Genomic DNA, 21,832 nt, shown 5'->3' with positions numbered 1-21,832 from the left:
GTCAGTTTTTGTTTACTTCCGCAAGTCAGACCCACATGATAATTACGCCATCTACGAGTTATGTACCTTTGGTCATAAGTATTAAAATTAATGATAATCACAAGCACACAGAAAAATGATAATAATACATATCATCCCTGAAGTTTACCGTAGACTTAGAGGTATAAGTTAAAAGGTCTAAAAATATGCCGCATGAGCAAGACCCTTAATTCCAGATTATTGGATCCACCCCCATCCCAATGGCAGGCCAAATTGACAATCAAAGTTCTGAAAGTACTGAAAGTGAATGGATTTTCCAGCTACTCTATATAAATACAGAATCTTATCTTTTTAATAAATGATGAAAGTGTATATTTTTTTAATTGAAAATTAGGGGGGGGGTGAGACTCTAAAATAGTAATTTCATAAACATTAGAATTTTACGTGTACCACTACAGTTTTTCGACTGTTAAAGGGGTTCTATTTTCCAGAGACGACCCTCCTAACGTAACCATCCCAAAATGCTCCGACTTTTTTGTTTTTTAACTGGAAGTATTTTATTTAGAGATAATCATAATCTGTTTCAAATGACATTTCCCAAAAGAAAGTCGTAAATTTTTAAAACCATACATGTAACTGACCATCAATTAAAAACTGTCAAACCGTTTCTGTGTGTTTTCTTAAAGAATACTGCAGGTATGTTTACGAAGCCACTATCTTAGGACTACAGTGCGTCTCAAAAGGACGTATTACGATATGTCTTAGTCTTGAAGCTCTCCTAAATTTAGGAACCTAAATTTAGGAACCGCAATAACTTTGTCCTAAATTTAGGAAATCATTTAGCTTGTAATTAGAAATCCTAAGGCTATAAAATCACGTTTTACTTTTATATTGGGACTGTTGTGATGCTTTTTCTTCTTAAGACCGGTAGAATAAGGCAATATTTTATTCAGTTCCAGAATTTCTGACAAACATCCAATTCCTAATTCGGTAGGGGGCATGGTCATTTATTCTATCACGCGCGTTTAATTGTTTTAACATAATTATGTGAAGAGGGACCCCGACCCACCCACCCTTTCTCCGAGGATACATGCCTGCCTAGGACCGAGCTGACAAATTACACAATTTTTTTTCTCGCTAATGCTGTCTCAGTTCTGCGAAATTATTTACTTTTTTTTAACATATATCTTAAGTAAGTTACATTCATTGTTTTGGTTACTAGTATTGACCAAAAAAATATTGTGTCCTTGGCTAAATAGCCATTCTACATCGGTTTATATAAGTTATGCGTGACCATTCTTTATTCTTTAAAAATTCGTAGCGTTGAATAAACTGCATGAAAAGCGCCTGTATATGTATTGCTTGAATGGCATGCCTTAGGAACACACCTCCGTCACATCTTTAGGAGTGCTTAGTGAACATGCCTGTTGGAATATAATATTTTTTTTCAAACGTGGTCTCCCCAGCACCGTTTAAGCACGAAAAAAAAGGCCTTAAAATTAAAATGTGGGTAAAATTTTAGTAAAAGCATGACACTCACCATTCCTTACTATTTAAAAAATAACATTTACATTTTAAAAGTACAAAATTTCAGTGACGATGTTTTTTATAGCAGTCATCATGGAAGTTTGTATGAATTTCGTCTGTTGAAACATAAAGATCCCAATGGGAAGATGGTTTGCGCATGCGCACATCCTGGTTATAGTGCCTGATTATATGAAAATTATAAAAATTAGCCTATTCTATGTCTCCAACATTAGCCCAAATATGTACCCCCTCTCCCAAAAAATGGCCCACTCCTCTGACATCCAACGGTTATAAAGGAATCAAAATTAAAACCTCTCTTTTACTTGCTTCAGCAATAATATAAAGTTATAGCCTTAATACTCTTACGAAAAAAACCCTTTATACATGTATTATTAAAAGCAATACGTCGAGCTGTATTTATTTAGAATTTTAATTTGCTACAAAAACCTGCTATAGATGATAATGCATATAAGCAGTTTCTATTCTATCCCCGGAAGCCTTTATAATTCAACCAGGCATGTAGCGCCAGGTGCCCCCCCCCCCCACACACACTTTTTCTCGCAGCCAACATTTTCATTAAACTTTACATAAAAAAGGAGTTTTTATAGATTTGCCCCCCCCCCCCCTCCACCCATGCACTTTCTACTTTTTTGGAATTATTTTTTAAGTGCATTCACTTGGTCATATGTTTAACATACTTTGAATTGATCTTTCTTAATTGATATTGAACATTTTTGAATCATTTTAAATTGGTTAGATATGTATTGCTAGATAACAATGAAAGTAAAATGAACCAAATTCACATGACTGACAACATATGTTGCACCTTAAACTTGGTTGAAAAAGGAAGAAAAATTGAATTTTGTCAAAATATTTGCGGTAAATGATTCATTTTATTTCATATTTCAATAAAAATAAAGTTTATGCATATATTCACCAAGAAATTTGTATGAATTTCAAGTTACTTTAAACAATAGCTAATAAAACATGTGTTGCCTATAGATTGCAATGTAAAATTCAAGGTAGAATTCATTGGACAATAATTAAAATTAGAATGAAAATTCCTTTAGTGGAGTACTTTGCCTTGATAAAAACTTCAAAATGATATCATGGTTAATAATATCGGACCATTCATTTATTCTGTACAAAATGTGGTCGTTGTAAATTGCATATCTTAAGGCCAGATTCATATATTATTCTAGTTTTTGGTTCTTATACAAATGATGTGAGTCTATCTTGAAAACGACTGAGATAACAGCTAAAAAAGAAGTCTGAACTGCTTTCGTTAGAATATATTTAGCATAACTGCATTCTCAATTTAAAAAAAAAACAAACTATGTATGTATTTTAGGAATTAATTTATATTTTGAGAAATAATAATGCATATGCATCAGTATTTCACGAATGATGATTTTACTTCATTTTTTCTTGCGTCAGAAAACACCTTTTTTGAAATCACCCAAATACATGCAAATCATTTTATTCTTATGTGGATAGGTCAGATAATCAAGAGAACGTTTACAATTGTTCATGCATGAAGATAAGGTTAACATTCCATTTCAGTAGTTTCGTTTCGGTTTTGACTATTTGATTGGCTAAAATGGGACTAAGTATATACTCTTTATGGTAATTGCGCAACACACTGAAGATTCGAAAAAACTTTTTGAGTGCAAAATACATGTCACATAGATTGTAAATTAAGAGTTTATAGAGGTTGGTAAAACATTATCATGCATGTACATGTAGTACTCGTTGTGCCCTTTTTTACCCAGGTGGACAGTCAAAATTACAAAAAGTTGAAGTTTACATTGAGTACCTTTTCATAGATTTTTGATGAGACTATTTCTTGAAAAACACTGTTCGGTGTTTCCAGATCTTACCGCTTAACTATAATTTTCGAGATTAGTTTTATTTTGACATAATTGTATTATCGGAAGAGTGTACTTTAAGGGTATTTTAATTCTCATATTTACAAGCATTTTTTTTTTGGAAATCATTCAATTTATAATGATAGAACACTGGCGTCGGAAGCAAATTGAAAGTGGGGGGGGGGGGGGGGCTAGACTAATCCTCTGAAATATTGAGAACAAAGTAATTCCCAAAATCATGGAAATCCTAATCCGGGAGGGGGGGGGGGGGGGGGGAGTATACCTATACTTCCCGTAAAAAAAAAAATTACTTACCCCAATTTTTTTTTCTTCCAAACATCATGAAATTCCTAATCGGGGGGGGGGGGGGGAGTGGGGGCGGAGTAGTATGCTTGTGGATCCAACTTTTCAATCTTTCAAGGTAAATTTAGAAACAATAATCTTTCCTGCGAGAAAAAGTGGGGGGCTGAACCCTCTATTATGCTATGTTTCTAATGGTAAGGTATAAATTTGCAAAAAAAGGTGGGGGGGGGGGGGGCTAAGCCCCCCCTAGCCCCCCCCCCCCCCCCCCGGTTCCGACGCCTATGTAGAAAATATTCGCTAAGAAAATAGCATTACACTAAAAGACCGAGTAGATAACAGGAAAAAGGAGATTCCTTCCTCCAGACTCCCCTCATCTTACAACATAGTTGTATCTTGTTCTATCTTTCAGCATTTTCATACTTACATTTAAAACATCTCACCACCGTAAATCTTTATGGAATGCAACAATTGGTGACTCAATATGTTGTAAATATCATGTTCAAAGATGATTAAATATGGATAGAGTGGGTGAAAGTTCGTACAATTAAGTATCTATAGAGTTACCTATCTGTGTCCATATCACAGGATTGCTAACATTGTGAGAATGGGGTAGAGGGTACTTCAGTTTACAACCGCATTGTTATCTTAGAGAAAGTGATATCAAGTAATACAGAGCAACAATAAAACTCCAAGATGATAGTCATCGACCGGCGTACAGCAGCTGTTGGAACGACTGTGAATTGAGCTCCCTAGTTTAGACTCAAGCTTAGTCATCATGGTATATATAAGTACAGACCAATGCATTACGAAATAGACTGACAACTGCGCCTGACCGTGATATTTCACTTCTGACAATGATGCCTTTGGTCTCAATTTGATACATAACAGGTGAAACTAGGCAAGGTGATAATCGATCAAAGAAAATCTGGGGTCATTGTTGGAAAGTCGATAGATCGATCCACTATTTTTAAACTTCGGCCTATATTTGCCCCCAAAGCGATACAAAATAGCTTAGGGAAAATGAACATACTGGATATTTTCCTTGCATCGTTAGATCGCTCTATGATGCTGAATTCAGGCGCCATCGTCACGAAGATGCTTGCCATTCCCGCGAGGAAGGCAATTCCACGGTCTGTCGTTATTATGTTATAATATGCATATATCGACGGTTTGAAAGAATACGTTTGCTGGTCGTATACATTAAATAGAGTCTCAATGGACTACGGGCGCGATAAATGAACAGAAATCGATATCCATTCTCCAAGTAGTGCATCCACAGAACTCGCCGATATCTTGACGTCACGAACATCCTGGAAGATGATTGGCGGTCTTGACATAAATATTTAATAAGTGTCGCATAGTTAATGTCGCGAAATAGATTACCGATATTTCACAAATGATCTCAACTATAACGTTTTCAACTAGCTGGAGGTCATTTGACAAAATGAAAATCATACAATTTTGATAGTGAGAATATCTAGGCAAAAGAATTGAAAAAAAAATGTAGAAAGTGAGGAGTATTCCGAGAGCCGTTTTTCTCTGTCCGGATTGGATATATCTATGTATATTAATGTTGAATCTAGTGTATTCATAGCATCTGTATCGGGATTTGAATATACAGGAGGATAGATCAACTCTGGCATGATGTCCACAACAAGCAGACGACCCTCCTTGCCTCCAATGCCGGACCTCTCCCATCTAGACGAAGCGGAGAGGAAGCAGATCGAAGAGGTATTGAGGAGGCAACATGAGGAGGAAGAAAAAGAACAAGAGATGATAAGGTGAGCCTATGTCGGCCGCCATTTTGTCTGCACTCTCAGAATGTAGATATTTTGGCGCGCTTGATTTGTCTACATCGGATAACCGTTGTACACTTTTCTGCAATTTGGTGCTAAGGTGTACACTTTAAGGACATTATTTACAATCTGTACAGGGTATGGGTGAAATTGTGTACAGCATAAATTCAATATGGCTGAAAATGGTACGGAACTGGTAAAACTATTTTTTCCAGCAGTGGGAAATAATACCAGTATATCTGATAGATTACTTGTATCTTAGTGTCTTGTTTGTATATAGTAATGCATACTAGGAAGGGTTAAATGTATCTAAAGGAAATTGTGTCCTCAAATAGCGTATGCAGATCTTAACACCAGATTTGGTTAAATTGCCTGAAACAAATATTTTATCTCCCTTTTTGTGCATAAATCAGCTATTTATAATTAAAGAAAATTTAGTGGCCAAACATTGTCTTGTGTTTTAATTGTTCATCCATTTATGTTTTTCTGCTGAAGAATTCTATAACATACATATATTGAGTGCATGGGTCCATTGCAATAAAACTCTTGGATGCAAAACCAAATAACGTTACTCTCATTGAGGACAGAATTATTTTTCAGTTACTCCCCCTTTCAGACTCTCTAGATGAAGGAAACAACAAAAGTGCAATGCTTGGGACAGACTATGCTGCATGATACTTTCCCTGCAAAAATTATGTTTTACTCAATGGCTATTCATGCCCTCTGAAGAAATATTCTTGAAATGTCTATTATTCATTGCCAATTGTAAAAGTGTCTAGGGTTATAGAAGTGAAATATAAAATGGAAAGGGATGCAGGATTAAAATTAACTTTCATTTTAATTTAGTTGTCAGATGGGAATTTTATTTTTGCATATCATGATCGACTGCTTGTTAACCAATGTCTTCCAAAACTGCAAAGCAGTCAAAGATCATACAACAGTTGATAATCAGCTGCATGTACAGTATGGGTATAAAAATAGAAGGAAGCGTTTCTTTTTCTTGTTACATTATTATAACTGAATTATAATTGGCCATTGCTTTACATATGAAACCAAAAAAAAATGAATTTTAATCATAACCATGGTAACTAAGTAAATTACAAACTCTGAAACCATGCAGTTTAGTGCCACCCTCTTATATCAGTTTACAGCTTTTAAAAATGTTTGATAACTGTAAAGGTCTAGGGTCAAGGTCAAAGGTAAATACCGGTAATCAAAATCCACCAAGTTCAAGGTTAAATACCGGTAATCAAAATCCACCAAGTTCAAGGTCAGAAAATTCACATTGGGCAATGTTTTGTAACTTAAGGTACCTGATTTTGTTTCATATTGAACACTGAATTAAATTCTTTCAAAAGCTTTGTGTATCCTCCACATGCACCCATTATTCAAAGTGACGAGATGTGCTGTGTACAATGCATGATCATCATCAGCGATATTGTGATGTTAACGAGTTCAATAGGTCCAACATTTCACAACTTTGGAATAGCATGCCTGTATAGTTCTTACTGTAGATATATGCTTTGAAACACCCAGTAGTAGTTATACCTATACATTATGTACATGTAGAGTTATTATGTTAGACTTAATTAAACCAACTTTATTTATAACAACTTTATCTTTGGATTTAATGCATTGAGATAAACTGCATGGTTTGCAGCAACTAATTTTAATCAGCAAACCAGATGTAAATTCTGTGCAAAATAATATACCAGAGTTATTTGAGAACTGGTACATGGTGAGAAATATTCACAACAACAAGTCTCTCATATGAACTTGCAATGATTTCTCGCACGCAAGTTAAAGGTTGGTTTAACATACCTTACATTTTGCCAGATATATTTCAGGAAACCTACTACAATTAAAAATAATGTTTATTTTTCAGAAAAATGCAACAAGAGTTTGATACATACCGCCAGACAGTTGACAAAATTAACTCAGAAGCCAAAAAGCTAGGTCCCCAAGGGCAGTTGGACACAGGGGCAGTGTGTCAGATTTGTCACAAGACAAAGTTTGCTGATGGTGTGGGGCATATGTGCCATTACTGCCAGCTAAAATCCTGTGCCAGGTGTGGAGGGAGAATGACGGTCAAACAAAACAAGGTACAGCTTAAACTTCCCTCTCCTTTGGATTAAAGAATAAATTCATTATTTTGCAATTTTAATTGGCCTGATATTTTCTTATCGTTCAAGTATTACAGGTCTTTTTTCTATGTATGATATAACTTTAAAGGGGTAATTTGCTTGAAAATATTATTTGGACCTTTGACATTACCCCATCATGAAGTGCTATGATTTCCATTGTTTGGTATCCATTTGTGTATTAATGCGATAAAGTCTAGCATGAGGATTTGACTCCTTAATAGACCATGCAGTGTCGTATTTTGCAATTGTATTAAGATATATATAAACTAAAGTTTTGAAGTAAATACATTTGTGAATAAAAATAAGAATATAATGTTTGTAGCATTTTATATATATATATATACACACACATCATACTGTCCTTGGTTTGGTTTTTTCGTACTAATGTAGAGGTAGATAATATAATAATAATATAATGATATATATATAGAAGTAATAATGATATACAATGTATATAGAAGTAAGACTCCAAAGTCCGATGGTCACGCCAAAATCTGATGGTCTAGTTGCCCCAAAGTTCGCTGGTTTGGTACCAGTATGCACGCCAAAGTCCGATGGTGACAGAATATCATGACACGTCAAGGGTAACATTGTAATAACATTTCAAGATCAACAAGATGAAAGCGGCAGCTAGGCTGTCTAGGCAATCAACAGATACTTTTAAAAAAAATGAAGAAAATGAGAGAGAGACAAATGATCTCAATCCGAAGCAAGTTTTTGTTTGATTGAAATGAGGTGCTTAACATTGTAAATTAAAGGTGAAACAATCGTAATGGTTAAGTGTTAGGGTGGAGGATTGCAAAAACGAAAATGTGCATATTGTGTCAAAGTACCTGTTACACTTCTTAAAATGTGCTTTAAATGTCAATGATGATCATCAATCAAGATACATGTAGAGAACTTGCTGCAGGTCTGTAGCTCCCGGTCTGAATAAATTCGGATGGACGACCTCATCCATCCGAATTTTTTCAAACTGGGAGCTACAGACCTGCAGCTAGAAGAGAATATGGGGTAGCTAGGGGCTGTTTGATTGAAATAGTTAACCCCATAAGCCAAGTTTTTACTCTTTAGTCTCAACGCAATTTGAATGTATTTTATTCGAATAGCCTACTATAGTTTATCATGACAGATACAGATGGACCAAATGCATTACAAAAACGATCTATGTGCATTTATGAGTCTAATTAGGACCATCAGACTTTGCCGTGTCACACCATCAGACTTTGCCGTGTCACACCATCAGACTTTGGTGACTGCATGGAAACAATCGGACTTTGGCATATTAAACCATCCAGGTTTGTTGCAGTTCTTGGAATTTGTTGTGACCATTGGACATTTCAGTCCCACTGCACTTTGGAGTCTTACATATATACAGCAAATTAGCAAGGATAAATGATAGTCAGAAACAATTGTTTTACAGTGTATTATAATCTATAGTGTTGCTGTTACGTCTGTAAATTTTTAATCTCTTCTCCAATCTCATGTGAAACTACTTTCTAAAATTTAAATATGAAACTTATGGATACTTTACGCTTACTTACACATACTCTCTCTCTCTCTCTCTCTCTCTCTCTCTCTCTCTCTCTCTCTCTCTCTCTCTCTCTCTCTCATGTAATATGCATGTATGTTTATGTACATATATACTCGCATACGTGTGACTTATTTTTTTCCAATTTTCAAAAAATTACACATTGTGAAGTTCACTTATTTACCTTCAAGTGCCAAGTCAGTGGTGAAGTATGCTTTTCATTGTTACAGATCCTTTTCATTTGTTATTTGATCATATATGGCACACATGGGATAAAAAGCAATACACAGCTCTATTGTTATCCTGTGAAACTGAATGCTTGCTGTCTGAATTTTCTAGTTAATAATTTACCATTATATTGATAATTTTATGCTTCTGGCTCTTTGTACTTGTACAAAGTTGAGAAAAATGTTGCTTAATTATTTGATTATGATTCTTACTAAATTCCATGATGTTCAGACTCATCAGCAATAAAGGCATTTTTATGTTTTTTAAGGAAATCTAGCTGATTCTTTTGAGTTATACATGTATTGTATGGAGGTGAAAAGCATTCATACAGTGCTCAGGTGTCACATTTGAACAATTTTGACTTTGTTTGATGAATTGAATTAAAATTGTGGGGACTAGTATTTTTTTTTCATTGGGGGGGGGGGGGGGGGGGTGGGGGGGGCTGCCTTGAAAATGGTAAAGTAGTTATCTCTGAATTATTTTATAACAGCATAGAATCAAACATTTATTTGATAATCATACAACACACCCCTCTCCTTTCTTACATCCTATGACCTTGAGTCTTTGAAAAGTTGAATCTAGGAACATTGCAGACATTAGGTCAATACTATTGCAGTACTGCTACAGCCTGGCCAAGGAGTAGATGTTTGCACACCAGTACTACTACACATAATATTGAACCAGTGTGAAAGCCAGCGTCTAGATTGGCATATGTTAAACTGCTGTTATCTCTATTCAAGAAAATCTGCAATCAATATATGGAACTATCCCAGAATGGTATGAAATGGGGAGTGTTAGGTTCTGAAGACCGCCATTGTGTGCACACTAGGGTATTTAAACATTTTGAAGCATGTTTTGATGCTGCTAGCTTTGTACATGGGAGTTTAATGTCATTTGTTTCATCAGTTTAATAACATGATTGCTAATATAGCTTGAAAAAAAGAACTAACTAATGAATAAATGAACAAGAAATTGAATATACCAGCTTTTAATTGCTACAGAAGTATTACATGTTTTCTGCAGCTAAATATTTGAGAATACCTGTCCAGTTTCCATATATGAAGTCAACGGAAAATTTAAAAAAAAAAATGTACATTAGAGACATATCAAAGAACAGAACTTTGAAAATTCTTACATAATTCTAGAGCGTTGCAGCTATGTTAGCATTTTACTCTCATTTGGTTTCTTTCCTTGCAATGGGGTATATATATCTTTAATCTAACAGATACAGTTGCTGTATACACATTTCTGCTGAGTAGGCTTAATATTGGCTATTTTTCCTCAAGTCTGTAGTTGCATTTACATTTACAATAGCTGAATTGTGGAGCAATGGATACCATCATGAGAATTAAGCTAATCAATACACTGTACAGTTTTCACTTTGTGCAAATACTCGGCATTACTTCCATCCATCTGGCATCACTCCATCATATTAAACTTATAATCTACATATATGACAAAATGATATAATTTTGGAAGTATTTGTATGACATTTGAATAATATGAAATCAACCAGAGGCCATTACATCTAATTCAACCTTATAAGCGAGTCTGACTAATGCCTGCATGGTTTTCTGAAATGCTTAAATTAGGAATAATGCTGTTTTGTAAATATCTACATTTGTTAAGAATGTTATATACTATTAATGTCATAAAAGATTATCTGTGAGTTTTAAGATTTCACATCAAAATTATACAGCCTTAACCAATTTAAGAATAGGAATAATTCCATACAAACCATTAATCTAAAATGGTATTTTGCTACAATATATTCCATAGATGGTACTGCAGAAGAATTCTTAACATTGTTTTTTTTTTATCACAAAGTTAATTACTTTGTTTTTCTAAGTTGGAGGTGAGAACATTGGGAAAATTTAATATATTCTTTTCTCTGTCTGCAGATTATAAAAACAGTGTCATAAAAATAAAGAGAAAAGTGAGATTGTTGTGATTCATTTATTGTCAGAGTGTAACAGTTTGCTGTAATTGTTTTGTTTTTGTTTTTTTTTGTGAGGATTTTGAAGCCAAGCTGTTCTTGTTTACTTTGATTCACAAATAAGGAGCAGTTATCACACATTGCTTACTTGTCCATAACAATATTTTTGTAACAATCATGAGAATATTTAATTTTGCAAGTGTGTATTGATAGTTCATTGAGTCAAATGCAATTTTAAAAAAATCATCATAATTTGAAAAAAGGAGAGGATTCATGAATTTGAGATGCAGTTAATACTAAATCAGAATTACTTATGGACAATTTTCTGTGCTTTTCATTCAGAAATGGTTGTGTACATTTTCTCAAAGCTGGACATCAAACCATTATGAGGGGAAAAGTGGCCTTATTACCATCCCTCACGCTTACATAGCATTGCAGTACAATTGTACATGCACAGAATTTCATTAGACTGTAAAACTGTCAAGTTACATGTTAATAAAAGTATTAAAATATACATAATCGACAGAATTAAGCTTTGCATCTTATGATCGTATATAATGATATAATTCTTGTGTATTCAGGTTTCAATAATTCAAGCAAATTAAAGAACGTACAATATAAATATTAGTAACAATTTTTTTGTGAAAATTTGTAAAAAGTCCCAAATGTGAAAGAAAAACAGAAGAAAAACTCTTATGTAAGAGTCGATCATGTACACGATATTCAGTGTACACTTGCCACTTGGGTACTAGCTACACTGTGAAAGATAATGAGGGTAAATTGAAGAACAGGGATCTGCATGGTCTGCAAGAGTGCTGTATAAGTTGAAAATTGTTTTAAAAAAAAGATTGAAATATTGGCTGTAAATGTTTTTTTGTTGTGTGCCTTTTTAGATAATTTAGCCGATAGGTTGTGGTTGAATTTCTCTTAATTATGGCATTTGAGAGAGTGGTATGGTCTGTCAGCACAGCGAGATCAATAGTGTGTATGTAGATAACAAAGGGAAGGGAAATTACGTGGCTTACTGGGTCGATGGTGATACCATGCATCCTATTGCATCCTATTGATCAGTGCGGGGGAAGATCATCAGAAAACGGAACCTTTGCTTTACAGACTCGTTCGCATTTGTCCAAATTCTCATATATCCCTACTGGTGCACACCCCCGCAAAGCAAGGTGCATCGTTATCCCCAACTGCTGTTTGAAATGGTGCACTACAAATCTGTTGGTGATAAAATTAAGCTAGGGACTTCAAAATCTTTCATATTATTTAGCGTAAACTGTGTAGAAGTTCTGCACGAGTTAGAATTGGTTTAAATAAATACCATATAATTTTAAAATGATAAACTGAAATAATATAAAATACCTGATAAATCAATAATGATATTAAAATAAGAACTTCAAAGTATTAAAATATATTTATATATGCTATTTATATAGAAATTCTGCATTTCAGAATTGATGTTTTCATAAAATTTATACTGGTACATAATCATTAAAGGAGTTATGTATCAGTCTGTATTTGTTTGATGTGACTCAATAACCACTGAAAATGTCTGATTGTCATCATGACCATGCTTTCTTCTTTTCTGTCTGTTAGAAAATGGAAGATACTCCCCCAGTACCTGTCAACAAACCACCAACTGTAAGTTCAGACATTGGCTGTTGTAAAGTCCTTTTTCATTGGTCAGTTCCATCATCACCATCATCATCCAATTCAGTCAATAGCCTCTAATAGTCATTTCCAATAGTTGAACTCATGCTTGACTTAAACAAATAATATTAACATATGTGTACTGGATTCCAATGAATCAAAACCGCCTGACCAATAACTGAAGAAACTTATGAAATCTGTAACAATTAGAAATCCCATTTTACAATATTGATTGTGGTTATAGCTAGTTTTGCAACCATTTGTGTAATCATGCATCTTCACCTAACATCTCCATCATAATGCATGGGAACTGTCTGTTTGCATTTTATCTCATAAAACCATTTCAATAGGACTAGCTAATATAATTTCTGTTTTTAATGATTGAGTGTTTGATTGGTTGATTATGTGGCATGATGTGGATTTTGTGTATTAACTAAACACTTGTTAGTTTTTTTTGTCTACCAGGCATCTTGCCATAAAAATATATATGCTGCAGTAGCATTTAATTTTGAGTGTAATGAACAGTTGATATTATTTGTGGTTTGTCATGGAGAAAAGATGTGATTGCATGAAGATGAAATAAAGTACTGGTATAAATGAATTACCTGTATATACATCTAGTTACAACACTGTAGATGTTTTGAACATATTTTATTCACACAATATATAAAAGCTAGGTTTGAACAAAAGTTCTTGCATCTTTTTCAAAGAGGTTCTCACTCCATTGTTGCATGGGGTACATCTCTTTTGAGAGCACCTGTAACATGCTTTTAAAGAAACAGTCAAGACATTGTTTTCCATGTAAGATTTCCATTATGAGTATATATATAGACTTCACAACAATACAGTGGTCATGTAGTGATTGATTTGCAGTGTTTTCTGTGTGCATTTCTTTATTTTTGAATTTCAACTTTTTAAGAGAGTTTAAATCTTATGTATGAGTATATGCTCAAATAAGGTAATCTTTATAGCATTTATGTATGGCACCCACTCAATGGTTTCCATTTCTTTTAGTTTAAAACCTGTTTCAGTGATGATTCTTTTCTGATATTTAGTGGAATTCTGCTAATTTGAATCAAAGAATCCGATATTTGTTAATTCTACGATATTCCACTTCTTTTTTTTTAGCAGTCATTTTTCGTTTTTGTCGGTTTTGAGAAAAGATCAAGTTGTTTAGTCTGTGATCATGTCTGCATCAACTAGACGCTTGCTTTTATATCCTAGTAAGGTAAACGCAAATGTCATGGTGATTGAGTATTCCTTTTTAACATGGCGCGGTTTATCCTGCCAGGCCATGATGTTAAATTTATTTCAGGCTAATTTGAGTTTACTAAAACTTAAATTTTGTTAGCATCGCGCTCAACCCCCAGCCTATTTCAGCAATTTTAAACAATTTACAGAATCATCATTGCTGTTTTCAGAAAAGCAGAAAATTACCATTTTATGCTCTAATATGAGACTGAATCTCAATCCAAGAAATACTACTCAATATACAGTACAATTAAATAAGAAAATCTATAACAGTTACTGTTTCTATGCAATTCAACTGTACATGCATACACTGTATACAGGGTTATTTTCGCTCCTCTACACTTGCAAACTGTTTCGCCAAGTCTTGAATTCGCCCAGTTGCGGTTGTGTTAACAGAGATATTATTTGTGACAAAGAATTTGCCCAGTCTTAAATTCACCCTCTGACAATGATGGGGCGAAAGGGCCAAAAATATAACGAGGGCGAATATTACCCTGTATACAGTTTATCAGATGACCAACATGAAAATGGCCAAACATTTTTTTAAGTAGTACATGTAAGTACTCTGAAGGCTGTGCCTCTGGAAATTATAGTTTTGATCATGCATGATATGCAGCAAGAAATTGAAGGATTAATGGCTAGCATTAAGATTGATAGATTTCTTACTTTAAAGTTCAAGAGATCAAAACAGTTGCTTATGATTTATTAGTAACTGAAAGTACAAATATGAAATTAGATAAGTTAATTATTAACCATTATTAGCTAAGGGAGGATAGTGAGATGGCTGCAATGCAGGAAATAGGTTTCCTATGAAAGTCAAATTGTGCATAGTATAACACATTATTATAAAGTATCATTAAACAAACTATAAACACCATCTCATCAAGGAAGTAAGGATCTGTCTCGGTGGAAATTCGCAGTACCAAGGGAATTGTGGGAGGTAGAGGGAGGCAGTAATGGAAAATTTATCGGCCTGGTCCCTCATGAAATATTCACTGTCACAGAAAAGCTAGCACTTGTTCCCACCCACACCAAATGTCAAGCACTGGCAGAATAATATAATGTGAGCATCATGCTGATGGAGGGCCAAAAGTACCAATAAAATGTCGGAAGATGTAACGGTTTGACAGCCCTGTGACATTTCAATCAGGGATAAAACCATATGCTTTGGATGTTCTAGTGCAGGGGTATTGATTCTCAGAATATAGTTGAGACTCTTTTTTGTTTTTCTTCATTTCTTCTTCTCTAATACTGAAATTTCAAGTTGCAAAGACATATATAAGGTCTTGTTTATGACTATCAATGAAATTAAAGTTATATTATATGGTTGCACTATTTACTGGTAAAATGTTGATGAAATTGAAAATTCTGATTAATTCATTGTTGCAGGTATATACAGCTACTTAGCCTACTGTACATACAGTTTATTGAGATCTGTTGTAGATGCATTTAGAGCCATTTTAACAAGTGCTTGGACTATTATTCAAACTCTAATTTGATGAAGGCAGGGTCTTTTTATGGTTAACTGTCCAGTCGTTGGCCAATAGATATCAAATACATTGAACAAATGCGCACTGACACTAAAATGTCAAAATTTATTCACGCAGGGCTGTATATTTCATTAAAATGTCCAAACTTAGTGATGCAGGACTATATTTCGATTACACACAATTGAGCAGACCTTGAAAAAACTTTCTGAAAACTCAGTATTTTTCTGTACATACAGTTTGTTTTGATAAGCAAATTTGATATTTACATACCGCCGAAAGTAAAAAAAAAGGGGCTCTATTACAATTGCTGAAATATCAAAACCTCATTCAGTTATTCAGTGATTATCTTTCTATTATTTATTTTAAAAGATTTTAAACAAATTATAGGAATATATATGTACAAAAATTCTCTGTCCAATTGCAAACTTTTACTCAAACCTCAAGAAATTTTTTATTCAAATAAAATGACATTGAGTATGTTGGATTTGCATGAGAGTATTAGCTGTACACTGAAGAATTTCTCTATTTCTGAGAAGTGAAGAGTAATAATGAATTTCATTTCTTTGTCATTGTTTAGTAAGTGTTGTACCTTAAATATCAACATTTTTTTTTTTTCATATTCAGACTATTAAAGTCTTCTGAGAGAGAATTTGTATGCAATTTGATTAGGTGACCAGTCAAGTATTCAAAGGAGATATCAAAATGTTGGCCAAGTGGCAATAGATGATTATATAATCATTGCTTACAAGTGGAAATCAACAATTTGCCAGAAGCTTATGGGTCTCTTGATTGGTTTATGTTGTTTTCTAAGATGCTGTAAGAATTTAAAATAGTAAAAAAGATTGATTTGTTCCTAATCTCTTTTTTTAGACTGTCTGGGCCTGTAATCTTTGTCGCAAAAAGCAGGATCTATTGGCGAAAACAGGTGCTTGGTACCATGGAGGGATGGCCAAGCCAGTGCAGCTTGGGATTGATGCTCAGTCGGGCAGTGACACTGGTTCCATCAAGGCGGACATAAGTCCTCAGAACGAAAAGAGACCCAAATTGTACGAAAAGAAACTAGACGGAACTCCTTCAGGGTCCGATAAAGAGAATATGAACTCTGGGCCGCGAGGACCACCTCACCCAAAGGAGGGCATTAGGAGGCAGTCGTCGCTGGATACTGGCAGTACACAGCACAGTCGTGGACGCCACAATGAACAGTACGCGTTAGCTCCAGAGGACGGTGATAAATTACGGGAACATGGACCGGAGCGGGGAAGAAATCGTGACCGTTCTCCTGCCTCTAGAAGACATTACAGTGAAACTAGGCTATCAGAGACAGATAGAAGATTTGCTCAAGAATTCCGACATGGTGAACGATTGGGAAGGGGGGAGGGGCCATCACGCTCTAGGGATCCGTCTAGGGAACGAGGGGGACCAAGGGATGATATGAAAAGAGGGCGAGATAGTCACATCGACAAACGAGTACGAGATGGGCCTAGGGATCCCAGGTAATGCTGTCTATACTATTTTCATGATATAGTTAAACAGAAAATTTCTACACATAATTTTATCATGCTTCTGATGAATAAGTTAACCGAAAACTGATTGGGAAGATGTTTTGTTTTGCTTTTATGTTAAATGTCCATTTGCCATTCATTTTCACTACTCCATTTTGAAAAGAGAATACCGGTACCGTAAAGTCCTTATTTACATGATTACTTAATTCTGTGATTCCGCCGTTTTAAACTGTTTAACTGTATTAAGTTGTTAGAATATAAAACTGCAAGCACCAAGTTTTTGGTAAAATTTTATACAGTTCAAAAATATCTGAAAACACAAGCGAAGGTTGCTAAGTATTGTGATTTTACATGAGTATGACTTCTTTGCTTTTAATAAGGAATTTAAAGTAAAAGTTGACTAGCAAATATGTTAGACATCATGCGAGGCTGAAAAACTCATGGATCTAGACCATCATCTAATATTGAATTTCAATCATTTTATTCATCAACTAAAAGATTATTTTTATGCATAAGAACTATAATCTTAAAGCTTTATATGCAGTATTTAATGCTACTTTTGCAATTTTGGAAGCTAGATCCAAAGTTTGTTAGCATGATGAGCTGTATGACAGAAAACTTTGTTATATGTGCAAAAGATAATCCATTCATTACTTATAAAATAAAAACTAAGGTTATTTAATGTAAGGAAAAATGGATATTTTCAGATGCGTATTTTTTAAACCTGTACCGTTTGTTCGATTTGTACATATTGGTTTGCGCAAGAAAAGTAATTAAAAAAAAAAACAGAATGGAGGAAGAGGCATGACTGAAACTTTGTTCATAAGAGAAAGTCATATGAAAAATAAAATTTGTTTATGATGTTCACAAAATAATTTTTCCTTCACATAACTTTCCTTTGCAAAAAAAAGTATGTGAACAATACATATAAACCACCATTTTTCACATCTGATCAAAGAATAGATAAAAAAGGATAATATTCCTTTTTTCTGGGGCCCCTCAACCCAAAATATTCTTATATCACTTTTTCTTTCTCTTTACTGTGAATGCATACTAAGCCGTTCCAGTATAACCAACATGCTGACACTAAATTTTCGTGTTAATGTATTGTTCACATGGTGAAAAACTTGCAACATCATTTAAGACTTTGGTTTTCAAAGTCTGCACCGGACGGTAAAAAAATCGTTGGAAATTAACTTTTATACTTTTAAATGCATTTGAATTAATTTTTATTACATGCATTGCAGAGAGTTAATTATAGCTTATGTACCGGTAACAAACGTCATTTCTCTTTTTAAAAACATTCATGCAGTTAATACAGAATATAAGGTTTAAAACACTTTAAAGAAATTTTTCATGCAAAGGCATGCCTCTCTCTCACTCTCTCTCTCTCTCTCTCTCTCATTTGACAGCTATTTTTAAATATTGAATTCATTGTTTTGATTTGGCATGTAACTGTTTCATAGTAAACCTAAAATTTTGAAAAAAGCTGTCTAGCACAGTTGGCCAAGAATATGGTCTCAAGCCATCATCTCTTTACCAGAGAGATTCCAAGAGAAATTTTGATAAGTTAACTTTTGTGAATGATACGGAGAGTATCACTTACTGGTGATTAATTCAGATGTCTAAATATAACAACCATGTAACTTGATCACTGACTAGGAGACATATATAATCGTAATTGTGGAAGATCAAGTCATAGAGCCGGAGTAAAAATAGCTTGATCAATACACTAGCTGTTATAATTATACCGTATATACTTACAATGGCAGTGCCATGTGATTTCTTTGTAGTGTATGTATTTAAATTATATTTTAAAGGCTCAACACATTCTTGTAGAGAGAAAAGTCAATCCTTAACATTGATTCAATGGTCTTCTCCAAAAAAGAATGAAAAATAACATCACGATAATATCTGTATAATTACCCTTGGGGTTGATCGGGGGTTTAGTATGGGGGATTGGCTAGGCTGAAAAAGCGTTGAGGTTTTTTATTTTTAATTGCTCTGTAGATGATATAACATTTACAATATATAGCATCATGAAATTTCTTGTTTTGAAGCAAGTTGTAAATTGCTATGCACGTCAACAGACAAGGCAAATTAAGCCCTGACATAGTTTCTAGCACTTAATTGATATACCAGTAATGTCAATGCACACATGTCCATTGAATGTTAGGTTCTGATGACATTTGGCTCTTTTAATATCATTTTGAAAAGTATCAATTTGAAAATAAAATCACAGACTGATGTTTCAGAATTCTGCATGTGCGTGTGCAGAGAGTAATAAAATTGATTTTTGGGTTAAATAAACTGTTTCTACTAGCACCTCTCTTCCCACGAATCAATATGTGGCTTAATTTCCTTTTTGAAAGTCTGTACTTGAAAATTGCTCAAAGAGAGAAAGAAAGAAAAGAAAGATATATTTGATATGATAGTCTCAAAAATACTATTGCTGCAGTGAAAATATTTTCTGTTTGAATAATGGTACTTTAATGATGCAAACCACAAGCTAGATAATTGCATGGTATGAGTATGTGCTAGCTTCAGAAAGTATGGCCAAAATACCCATTGAAACAAATTTTGCTTAATAAATTCTAATACATGATTTTTTGTGTTAATTTAGTACTATTTTTAGGAATAATTTTTTATTCTATAAAGCGTTTTATACATTTTTAGAGATGAAAGGCACCGTGACCTCCATCGAAGTGAGCACGACATGGTCTACAAACGTAGCAAAGACCCTGAACACTACAGGCAACCTCCGGTGGATAGCGTGAAAGGCCATGACTATGCAGACAAGGACACAATTCGTGGCTCCAGAGAGCGTGTCGACATGTTGGACGGTGACAAAAGAAGGACAAGAGACTCCTCTCTTTCTAAAGTAAACAATATGCAACCTCCCTCCGTGGGGAAAATGGATCGTGGTAGCAGTGGACGGTTATCCTCAAGACAAGAACGCTCCCCAAGGGATGCCAGTTCTAGCCGTAGATCACCCACCACCATGGATAGGGACAAAAGCAAGGAGGGGCTGGATGTGTATCACGGAGAGACTTCTAGGTCACCGAGTGTATCCTCGCGTCATAAGATCAGAAATGCGTCCCCCACAGTAAAGGACGAGAGTGGACGTCCCATTGACAGTCCCTATGGTTACTCACACAGTGTCTCCTCACACTTGGACCCCAGTACTGCTGCAGGGAAGAATTTAAGTAAGAACAATAACAACAACAACAGGAAAAAAATGGAGAACCTACGAGCCGACTCCCTGAGTTCTGACCCCTCGGACTGTGCCCGACCACCCCCACCAAAACCCCACAAACACCGCAAGGGGAACAAGAAGCAGAGACAGCATTCGCTCAGTAGTTCCGATGACGAGATAAGATCCACTCCAGAGAATTCCAGTTACGAAGGAGAAGAAGAGAGCGAGAGTATTGTTAGTGAAAAAGGTAAGTAGCTCTAATGATTTCTGCAGTGTATAAGTAAGATAGTACATCATTTATGCTGAACAGATTCAACTTGAAAACAGATCTTATTTATTTAGAATCAGGTTAGTCATAATTGTTTTTAACGAAATGAGACACCTGGAATTGATTTAAAATGTTAAATGAAGAGACAATTTCTTGTGATTTTATTGTCAAGTTTAAGACTGGCATTTTGCATGATCTTTTAAAGTCTTTTTATCAAAATAATTTTATTTCAAATTGACACATCATTTAATTGCTAACAACACATTTTGGTGTAGGTTATTTCAAATTTCTATAACAGCTAGATTTTAGAATTTTCATTTGTGAAACTGATTTTCATGAATAAGAAATTGATGTCGTTGTTATGATGAATTTAATTTTCTGGTCAGCTCTTAATTGTCCAATCACTGGAGCTATTCAAGTCTCAGGAAACGCCTGATATTATTGTGATATGAATTATTATTCTGGTGTATTTAAGCAAAAGATCATTTTTTCTTTCTTTCTCTTAATTCATGCCATGAAGCAAAAAAAAAAAAGCATAGATATTATGAATTGAGCATTCTTATAACTAACATTTGGCCCTTATATATCCCTGGCATCAGCAAATGTATGCCTAGGGGAGTTAGAAATGGGAGAGGAAAGATGGAGAAAGGATGAGATATTAGCAGCTAAGATTAAAAAGTTTCTGTCGGTGAGTTTGCATGCTGTCCATGTGTCTGTGTGTATAGTGCTGGGATGGGACACAACTGTCTCTGTTGCTATGCATTATTATAATACGGAGTAAATTTATCTGGCTTCCAAGCTAAATTGCTCCAGACTGCCTTAATATTAGCTTTTCAAAGCAGAACTATTGGGAAAACTGCAGATCGAGTTGTTTGTACAGCTATTGATCCGACAAAAATTCATCATATTGCCTCACTAGGGAGGGAGGGGAAGATCTGGCCTAGCTTGTATCTGAGGATGAGCAGTGTTTGTTTTTGGCTGTTTTTTATTACATTAATTATTTCAGATTAAGAACTTTACCATGAATTCTACTCCTTATTTATATATAAGGTCAAGCAGTTCGAATATATATAACACACAACTGACAAGTATGATTACTATGCTCTGGCTGCTGAAGTTCGCTATATTAGCGTTCTGCGTCTTGTTATGGCCTATACTGATTA

At 34.6% G+C, this 21,832-nt stretch overlaps 1 protein-coding gene across 5 annotated transcripts in view; it reads left to right on the top strand.

Moving 5' to 3' along the window:
- The first annotated feature begins 4,658 nt into the window (after positions 1-4,658).
- The window catches only part of LOC128175025 (regulating synaptic membrane exocytosis protein 2-like), a 46,465-nt gene continuing 29,291 nt past the window's right edge, over positions 4,659-21,832 (top strand). Inside the window, exons 1-6 of one of the 5 annotated variants that reach the window (XM_052840428.1) lie at positions 4,662-5,458; positions 7,359-7,575; positions 12,909-12,953; positions 16,574-17,196; positions 19,882-20,648; positions 21,269-21,357. In XM_052840428.1, coding sequence (XP_052696388.1) covers positions 5,319-5,458; positions 7,359-7,575; positions 12,909-12,953; positions 16,574-17,196; positions 19,882-20,648; positions 21,269-21,357 — 1,881 coding nt within the window. In that variant the 5' untranslated portion in view covers positions 4,662-5,318. Of the gene's footprint in view, positions 5,459-7,358; positions 7,576-12,908; positions 12,954-16,573; positions 17,197-19,881; positions 20,649-21,268; positions 21,358-21,832 lie in introns of all 5 variants that reach the window. The other 4 variants (XM_052840412.1, XM_052840403.1, XM_052840436.1 and 1 more) reach the window with 4 other exon arrangements.

The sequence above is a fragment of the Crassostrea angulata genome, chromosome 1 (assembly GCF_025612915.1).
Source record: "Crassostrea angulata isolate pt1a10 chromosome 1, ASM2561291v2, whole genome shotgun sequence".
Lineage (NCBI taxonomy): Eukaryota > Metazoa > Mollusca > Bivalvia > Ostreida > Ostreidae > Magallana > Magallana angulata.
The sequence above is the reverse complement of the archived record's forward strand: the minus strand, read 5'-3'. Positions and strand labels throughout refer to the sequence as shown.